Raw genomic sequence first — 10408 nt, 5'->3', positions numbered from 1 at the left:
ATATTCTACTATGGAAATATTGTGATTAGTAATGTAAGATATTGTATCATTGATGTGGAGAAAGTCGACACTGTAGAAGCTGAGTGTAGGGAAAGGGTAGAAGAGATATGATGTGTGTGTGTGTGGGGGGGGGGCATTTTCAGGACTTGGAGTTGTCCTGGGTGCTACTGCAAGGACAGATACTGGACGTTGTATGTCCTGCCACGGCCCACTGTGTGGACTGGGAGAGAGTGTAAACTCCAATGTAAACCATTATCCATGTGTTGCAGCAGTGCTACAAAACGTATTCACCAAATGCAATGAATGTCCCACAATGATGAAAGAGGTTGTTGATGTGGGAGGATTGGGATCAGGACAATGGGGTATATACGGGGACCTCTTAAATTTTTTGAATGTAACATTTTTAAAAATAGAGGAAAAAAGCATAGGAATTTGCATATATGTCCCAGTCCCCATAGCTCCCACATTTTCCCAAAGAAACAACATAGTGATCTACATTCATTGCAATTGATAAACACATTTTTGGACATTGCTCCTGAGCATGTATTATAGTTCATATTGTAGTTGACCCTCTCTCTCACTCAATTCTTTAGGTTATGGGAAGATATATAATGGCCTATATCTGTCATTATGAAGTCATTCAGGACAATTCCATGTCCCTAAAATGCACCCCTGTAACAACTGTTTTTCCCTCTCCTTGCCCTAAGAGCCTCCAGTGGTCATTGCGTCTATTTGAGAACATCAATGGGTTCTCCTTTATGGGTGTACAACAATTCCTGTTCATTGTATTGGTCTACACCCACTGATAAAACATCCTGAGTCAGATGGTCCTTGGAATTATGAGCATGTTGGGGGTGGAACAGGTGAACACGGGGGACTTGTGGGTGGGTGGTTGAGAGTATAATGTTGAGAAAATGCTTTAGACAATATAATAAGGAAGGGTTACTGATTTAGGGTACTGATTGGGGGGGCCTCTGGCACAGGGTGCACCTGGGGCAAGCTTCTAGGGAGTGTGTGAGTGCTCATCCCTTGGATTTTAAAACTGTGAACAGTTTGTGAGGAAACACAGTACCTTTGTCTTCTCTTAATTCCCAGAGTGTAATATAAGTTTACCACACAGTATTGCTGAACAAATATTTGTTGAATGACTGAGAAATCAAATCTTTGTGTGGGTTGAGCAGATATTTCTAACTATGGGGAGAAAGGAGAAGTAGTGAGAACAGAGGAAATCTTCTCTAAAGTGGGTGGCTCCATTCATGAGAGCCGACTCCAGAGGAGAAATTTGGGAAATAAATTAACTTAGTATATCCAAAATCTTTCTCCATAATCAGCAAGAGGGACATCAGTATTACCATACTGGCAATAATAGAGCCCACACCTTAATAGAGGTGACCTCCTCCTAGAAAGTAGCTGTCCACAGGGATAAGAGATAAACATGGAGCTCCAAAACTGTCAAAAGTGACAAAACTGGTACAAATTTGCATTGCACTTTCCTTTCTCATTTCCAAAGAAGTTATTATATCAGGCGGTATTGAAACAAAAGAATACGTCATTAATGTGGCTCATGGGAATGGAATCTCTCATTGCACAGGAACTCTACATGCTTCCTCTTCACTATATCAAATCTACTATACTAATTTCTGGAGAAGAGAAAACACAATTTATCTTCTGCAGACATTATGACTTTTTCCTTAACACTTTTTTTCCTGGGAGCAGAGCTTCCAACTTCTTCCGTTTTTCAAGGAAGAATCTGTCTTGAAAATTTCAGGGTGAGTTATGGAATCTTCACAGGTACTGAGGGACTGTATTTTGACCCCATGGACACCATTTATTGGTAGAATCTTAAGGACATCAACAGATTATGACCATAGAGAAAGCTTAAAACACAAAGTCCTGCCTTATTCAAAAGCCTGAGTCGAAATAGATAGCAGATACACTAAAATATTTTTTTTTCCAATCTGTCTCCTCTGATCTCTCACTTTTGGGTCTATCCTCTCTCAAAAGCATTTTTCCTTGTTTCACCCATTCTTCTATCTCTACGATTGTTGAAAGTATCTCTTTAACTGCATTCATTCATTTTTTTTCTTTTAGACATTCAACATATGGTTAGTCTTCAATTACCTCATGATGAACTGTAAATATTATTTTGTGAATAAAGAAATTAGTAAGATTCTCTTCCTCATATTGAGGAGATTACATCCAGTGAGTGTAATATACATAGAAATGAGTATGTCCAATATCCTGAGGTACATCTGGAATCCTGTCGAAGTGGATCCAAAAGTACAGACTCATCTGGTGGAGGTTAGTGAAGTCATCACAAGGGAGATTTTATTGTAATAAGACTTGAAGGAGGATTTATAGTAATTTCAGAAGGAGAAAGGGATAGAATTACCCAGAGAAGAGATGAAATGGATACAAATGTACAATCAATATAACTATAAGATGTGGTGAGGTTTTAAAATTAGTTCTTTAAAAATATCAAGTTTATTGATACATATGAATAAAGAATACCATTCCTCTTACATGTGCAATACGTTGTATTTGGCATAATGACATAATTGCGCATTCATTACTTCAGTCATTATTAGAGTATGCTCACTATAAGGTAAAGACTTCCCTCGTTATCTTTTATAAATGGGCTATGAGATTTTTTAGCCAACTTTTTTATTGTCTTCTCTTTTAAAGATACATAGGTCACATTAAATTTTAACTTAAAAATATGAGGTTCCCATATACCCAACTCCCCATCAGCCCAATCCTTCCCCATTAACAACCTCTTTCATCAGTGTGGCATGTTTCTCTCTTTTGATGAATACATTTTGGAGCATTGCTACACAGCTTGGGTTATAATTTACATGGTAGTTTACATTCTCTCCCAGTCTATTCAGTGTGTTATGTCAGGAAATATAATGCCCTGCATCTTTCCCTATGATATCATTCAGGACAATTCCACGCCCCCAAAAGGACCCCATATTTCACCCTCTTCATCCCTATCCCTGCCCTCAGCAAATCCAATGGTCACTGCCTCCACAAAAATGATTCCATTTCTTCCATTGTTAGCGTCACAATAAGCCCATAGTAGATACCGTTAACTACACTCTAAACCATATTTTATTCCTCCATCCTGAGGACCCTGGGATGGTGATGCCCTTTCCACCTCTAACTAGAGAAGTGCCTTAGATGCTACATGGCTAGTGGATGGAATTCTTCTGTTTACATTTGTGGACTCTCTCAGTTCCTTGGTGTATTGGCTGAGCAACATTTTGTTTGCTTTCAGATTTGGAGATTACAAATACAGCTGCTGTAAACATTCACGTGTGGACTTTTGTGTGAAATCCAGTTTTCATATCACCCACATATATACCTAAAAGCACAACAGCTGGATTGTATGGTAAGACAATATTTAGTTTTACAAGAAACTGCTTAACTGTTTTTGGGCAGAAAAATTTTGTGTTCTCACTAACAATGAATGAGACATGTATTGCTCCACATACTCAACAGCAATTGATATTCTTAGTTTGTTAGTTTTTATCTCTTCTAATAAGCATATGGGACTTTATCCTTGTGGTTTTAGTCTTGCAATTCCCTAATTACAAATAATGTTTAACTTTTTAAAGATTTTAATTAATTTATTCACTTATTTATTTAAATTTTTAAGTTTTTAAGTAAGTTTAGATTATATAAAACAAAGGGGGATCCCATATGCTCCACCCCTTCTCCCTCCCACTCTTTCCCATTGTAACATCTTTAATTAGAATGGTACATTTGCTACAATTGATGAACACATATTGAAGCAATGCTACTAACCGTGGACTATAGTTTATATTACAGTAAACAGTCTGTCCTGCAAAAATTTATGTAATGACAAAACATATAATGACCTGTGTCCATCATTGCAATGTCATGCAGAACAATCCCAATTTCCTGAAAATGCCCTGATGTTATACTTATTCTTCCCTCTCCTTCCTCTCATAATTTCTGGTGGCCATGACCTTTATATAAATGATAAACATTCTTCCACTGCTAGAATAATAAGTCTGTAATAGAAAAATATTAAGTCTACTGTAGTTCACTCTTCATTCTCCAATCTTGAGGATTTTGTGATGATGATGTCTACTCTGTTTCTAATTGAGAGGGGGCTTAGACCCCATGTGGTATAAGGTGGAACTATCTTGCTTGCAGTTGCAGTCCCTCTTTCTTCCTTGTGATAGGTGTTGTCTATGATCTTCTCCTTGTTAGTTGTTTTGTATAGGTTCAATGAACTGGAGACTAGGTGTTGAAACTCTGCTTAGATTCATGGCTCAACTGGCACATGAACAGAACAAAGATTTAAGGCTCTGGGTCATATGTTTAAAAAGGTTAGTGCCAACACATGGCTCTTATGTAAATAAAATGTACAGAAGAGCCACATGTTGGGAATCTACAAATGAGTCTAACTCTTTTACACTAGGGAGCATAAATTCGAAAGTAAGACCTACTGACAGGTGCCAAATTCCTGAGATTCTCTGCAGTGTTTATCATGTCTATCTCTAGAACCATCAGAATCCCTGCTGTTTGAGGCACTGTTTACTCTAAAAGTCAGTGAGATTCTGCAGAGATCTGTATTACTGCAACCTCTGGAATGACATCCAAACTCACTTTGAAATCTCTTAGTCATAAAAATCATCTGCATTGAATATTTCACTTTTTTTGGTCAAGGTCTTTTTCCAGATGCATTTCTAGTTGGCACTTGATAATAATACCTAGGTGCCAGTGAGGTTGAATTTCTTTGAATCTGCATTGAATATTTCCCTTTTTTGGTCAAGGTCTTTTTCCAGATACATTTCTAGTTGGCACTTGATAATAATACCTAGGTGCCAGTGAGGTTGAATTTCTCTGTGTATGCTTATTTGGGATGTGTATATCTTCTTATATTAGGATTCTGTTCATATATATTGACAGTTTTTTAATTCAGCATTTGCTTTATTTTGTGGTGTTAATACTAATTTGTACATTTTATGTACATATAAAATCATTCATCAGATGTGTTTTGTAAATATTTATTCCAAATCTGTACATTTTCTTACAACCCTTTATCAATGTCTTTCACAGAGCTGAAATTTCACATTAGAATAAACACTGACTTACAAATTTTAATCTCTCTTGAATCTTGCTTTCATTACTATACCTAAAAAATTCATTATCATCCTATGGACACTTAGATTTTCTATTGGTTTTAGTTTAGCACTTTTACAATGCATTTAACTTCAAAGTGGGATGATTCATTTTGATTCAATTTTTGTGAAATAAATTCAATCAGTGCCAAAGTTCCTTTTTTTCTGACATCAGTGCATCCTAATTTTCCAACAACACTTCCTGAGAAGACCATACTTTCTACATCGAATTGCCCTTGTCTTTTGAAACATTGTTGTAGAGAAGTCGGGTGTATGCGGTATCAAAGGCCAGGACACGAGAACTCCGAGAAGGAAGTTGATTTGTTTTGACTTGCAGGACTCAGCGGACTCCTGTCCTAATAAAAACCGAGCCCCAAATAGAATTTTGGGTTCCTTTTTATATAAACTAGATATAAGGGTTGGGAGTTAAATGATCCTTGTTAGTTAAGTGTTTGTCTGAGCACTAGATAGGTTTTCAAGTAAAGTACCCCCTACATTTTAGGTGAGCTTGAATTTTGCATATCCTCCACATTCCCTCTGGATGCAACCTTGAATACACATTCAGTCTTACATCCTTTCTGAACATTCAAAGACTGTAGGGCCTATATTACTTATTTGAATTTCTAGGGACTAGGTACCCTTGGAAACAATTTTGAATTTATGCACAGGCTATATTAACATCAGTGGAACTCATTTGTGTGGAGTCATTTGTCCATTATTCCAATAGGGTCATTTTAATTATTGTGCTTTTTAGTAAACTTTGCATCCAAATAATATGGTTCCTACAACTTAGTTCTTCTTCTTTACCATTTTGTCACAGGGTACAAAAAGACTGGTTGTAATGTTTGTTGCTTAAAGTCAAGTCTGAGAATTTCTCATGGAAAATATTACCTTGCCAAAGTGTTTTCTATTATGGACAAGGATTTCTAGTCTGCACAACTATCAAGTAGAAGTAGGAACATATGTTTTTCCTGACATTTTCAGAAAAGAGTACTAAATATATATATATATATAAAATCCATAAAAATATTAATGTAATGTAATTACAATACAAACAATACCATTTATTATATTTTTCTGATCACTGCTGTGGCTAAAATTGCATTGCCTTGATATCTCTTCCAGGAAATTCATCATCTACATGGAAAGAGGAAACCAAACATATGTTTTAGAATTCATCCTCTTGGGGCTCTCAGAAGATACAGAGGTTCAGTCTCTGCTCTTTGGGCTGTTCTTGTCCATGTACCTAGTTACATTCATTGGAAACCTGCTCATCATCCTGGCCATCATCTCAGACTCCCACCTTCACACACCCATGTATTTCTTCCTCTCCAACCTGTCTTTTACAGATATCTGTTTCTCTTCCACCACTGTACCAAAGATGTTGCTGAACATACACACAGGAAACAAAATCATAACTTTTCAAAACTGTCTCACCCAGATGTATTTTTTCATGATGTTTGGACAATTAGATAACTTTTTCTTGACTGCGATGGCCTACGACCGCTTCGTGGCCATCTGTCACCCCCTGCACTATATGGTCATCATGAACCCCCGGCTCTGCAGCCTCCTGCTACTTGCATCCTGGTTATTGAGTGTTTTGGACTCTCTTTTGCATGACTTAATGGTTTTGCGGTTGTCCTTTTGTACAGAGTTGGAAATGCCCCACTTTTTCTGTGACTTTAATCAGGTAGTCAGACATGCTTGTTCCCACACCTTCCTCAATGACCTAGTGATGAATTTTGCAACTGGACTTCTAGGGTTTGTACCACTCACTGGGATCTTTTTATCTTATTATAAGATTATATCCTCCATTTTGAGAATTTCAACAGCTGGTGGTAAATATAAAGCATTTTCTACTTGTGGGTCTCACCTCTCAGTAGTGACCTTATTTTATGGTACAAGTCTTGGATTATATCTTAGCTCTGCTGCTACCCAAAACTCAAGAGCAAATGCAGTAACATCAGTGATGTACACGGTGGTTACTCCTATGTTGAACCCCTTTATCTACAGTCTTAGAAACAAGGACATAAATCAGGCCTTTAAAAAGCTGAGAAACATTCTGTCTATAAAAGGATACTTTGTCTCAAATTTACAAAAGTGCTCATGATTAGCAGAAATCAAACCCTAGGAGTTTTTTTCCCCTTGGAAATGAAAATTTTTGTTGTCTTTATTAAGATACACAGATCTCACAAAGTGAAACATTAAAAAATATGATGTTCCCATATATACCACTCCCCATAGCCCACTCCTCCCATATCAACAACCTCTTTCATCAGTGTGGCACATTCATAGCAATTGATGAGTATATTTTGAAGCAATGCTGCAAAGTATGGATTACAATTTACCTTGTCATTTACACTCTCCCCCAGTCAATTCATTGAGTTGTGAAAGTAGACCCTGAAATATCATTCAGCACAACTCCAAGTCCTGAAAATGTGCACCTATATCACTCCTCTTCTTCCCTCTCCCTGCCCTTAGAAACTCCCATGACCACTGTCTCCAGACAGACTAATTTATCAAACCCTCAGCACTGTTGCAATATCTGTGAATCTTGTCCTTCAAGCAATGAAGTTTGGTTGTCCCTGAGGGCCCAAAGAGGTGGGGGAGAGAGGAATAGAATAGATGGAAGAGGGTTAAACAGGAGCAATGGAAGTGTTCCACAAGATTCTGCAATGATGGATATAGGCTATGTTAAATTTCACCAAAAAATTACAAAAGTGCATAGTCTAAAATATAAACCATAATGCAACCAAAATTTTATAAAACCGTAGAGCCCAATACATAAACTATAACGTAAACCATAGTGGAACCATGGATAGTAGCTATGTTTTAATATCTGTGTATCACCTATAGCAAATATTATATCCACATGTAAAAAGATAATTGCTGGGGAAGGGAGAAAAGCATTTGATGTTGGGCATATGGGAAACCCCTATATTGTATATGTGACTTCATTGTGATCTAAACCTTTTTTGATTACATAACAAAAATTATTTTTAATAAAGGCTGAAGACACTGAATGGAATGGAAGAGATTGCTTTGCCACTGTACAAGGCAACATTTATTACAGTGAAGAATGGCAAAATGTTAAAAAAGTTTTGATATTTTTCATTTTAATACCCCAATATATTTTTTACTTCATTTTATTTTTTCTTAATTAGTATGAATTCTATTTCTAATCTTTAAATATAACATTACTATTTGATTGTCCTACTAATTGCATTTAGAAATATATTAGCATTCATTTTTTTAAAGAAGTTTTGGATCACAGAGGGTTTCAAACATTGCAAGGTAGGAACAGTGGTGTGGATGTCATTGATGGGGTGCATGAGTAGGAGGGAGTTCTCCAAAGCATTTATATAGGGTATATAGGTATATTCAGATATTCATTGGGTATTGACATAGTAGGTAGAGATTCACATAACAACTATGGGAGTGCTGAGCTCTGATTCTGGGAAACTATGTTGTACTCCCCAACTGATGAGCAAGTATCCCCCAAGTGCAAGGACAAAGACCAGTGAAGAAGGGTTGCCCTTATGCACACCTGAGCAGAGTCCTAGAGACAGATAAAGTAGACACAACCCCAGGTCTCGGTTCTTCTGAGGGCTACAGAGACCCACAGGTTCTATGGTAATGGCAGATGGAGTTCAGTGTCATGTCAGTTGGCCCTACTTTGGAGTCTGTGTGATGGAGCTGGACTCAGATGTGACCTTTGTCCACAAGTCTCTCCTGTTACTTTTACTGGAACTGTAGTAGGTGCTGGGGTTTAATGTATACCCAGGAAACTTGAATCTCTGGACTGACCATGTAATAGCCAGCCCTGAGCCTCAACAGATTGCAATAAACCAGAGTTTATTGGACTTACCTCACTCAGCTAACATGGAGGTGAAGAAGGTCAACCACCACACCAGGGAGCCAAGAGTGCCTACAACTGAAAGCAGGGGGATTGCATTCAGTATCCATGTGGAAACTAAGCCCCCTCTTGATATAGATGTGGAGTGGACACAACCATTCTAAGGTCCATAAGATGAGGGAAGAGTATGGATTAGAGTGGGCTTACTGATATTCTATTCATGTACTATTGTGATTAGTAATCGAAGAAAATGTGGCATTGGTGTGGAGAAAGTGGCCATGGTGGCTGCTGGGGGTAGGGAGTGAGAGGAAGAGATGTGAAGTGGGGGCATTTTTCATTTTTGGGACTGGAGTTGTCCTGAGTGGTGCTGCAGGTACAGTTACCAGACATTGTATGTCCTCTCGTGGCCCACTGGGTGGACTGTGGGAGAGTGTGGGCTATGATGTGGATGACTGACCATGAGGAGTAGCCATGCTCAGAGATGTATTCAACAAATGCAATGAATGTCTCATGATGAAGGAGGAGGTTGTTGTTACGGGGGGAGGAGTGGGGTGGAGGGTAAATGGGGACCTCATATTTTTTTAATGTAACATTAAAAATTAAATAAAGACAAAAAAAAGAAGACCAGTGAAGAAGGATGGCCCAATGATGGGCCCTTGACCTGATGACTATACTCATGAGCCTGTGTGCTTGAAATTCCAACTAGGCTTAGAGCTGCAGGGTGCTTAAGTGTTACCTCCTGAGAGCATCCATATTGCTCAAATGTGGCCACTCTTTACACCAACTCAATATTACCTTTCCCTCAGTTTAGGACATGAACCCTGGGTTGATCATCCCTGGAGCAGAGGGACTACTAACAAACATCAACTGGAGATGCAACTAGAAAAAGACCTTGAATTAAAAGGGGAAATGTGAAAGACAAATGTGTTCATATGGGTAAGAGACTCCAAAATTAGTTGGGAGGTCATAAGATGGGTTGGGCTTATGCACCTCTCAGCAGGCTCTCAGGAACCGCCAAAGTAGATATTACCCCAAGTAGTGGTGCTTGTAGTGAGGGCTACAGAGACACCTCATTCCTATGGTCATGGCAGGTGGCTCTGAAGTTCTGTGTCTTGCCAGTAGGCCTTATTTTGGAATTTGTGCTCTGAAGTGTGATGTAGTGGGACTCAGATGTGACCTCCCTACACATGTCTCTTCTGTCACTAATACTGAACCTGTGGCTGGTACTGGGGTTGTTGTATGCTCAGGAGACTTAAATGAGCCTCAACAGAATTGCAACACCTGCTCTCCAATTCATTGGTCTTCCATGTGTCAGCTAACAGGGAAGTGGTGATGGTCAACCACAATGCCAGGGATCTGAGAGAGTCTACAACTGCAAGCAGGAGACTTCCATCCATCC

The 10408-nt window shown here is 38.4% G+C and overlaps 1 protein-coding gene across 1 annotated transcript; it reads left to right on the top strand.

Annotated features, from left to right (window-relative positions):
* Positions 1-6294: 6294 nt before the first annotated feature.
* Positions 6295-7263, top strand: LOC131276900 (olfactory receptor 7A10-like). Its single transcript, XM_058290481.2, has one exon. The coding sequence runs from the start codon at positions 6295-6297 to the stop codon at positions 7261-7263; it is 969 nt and encodes a 322-aa protein (XP_058146464.2).
* The last annotated feature ends 3145 nt before the right edge of the window (positions 7264-10408 follow it).

The sequence above is a fragment of the Dasypus novemcinctus genome, chromosome 30, assembly GCF_030445035.2.
Source record: "Dasypus novemcinctus isolate mDasNov1 chromosome 30, mDasNov1.1.hap2, whole genome shotgun sequence".
Lineage (NCBI taxonomy): Eukaryota > Metazoa > Chordata > Mammalia > Cingulata > Dasypodidae > Dasypus > Dasypus novemcinctus.
The sequence above is the reverse complement of the archived record's forward strand: the minus strand, read 5'-3'. Positions and strand labels throughout refer to the sequence as shown.

Excerpts from the sequence above, each read along its gene's own strand:
- LOC131276900 (XM_058290481.2), top strand. The coding sequence starts at position 6,295 with ATGGAAAGAGGAAACCAAACATATGTTTTAGAATTCATCCTCTTGGGG.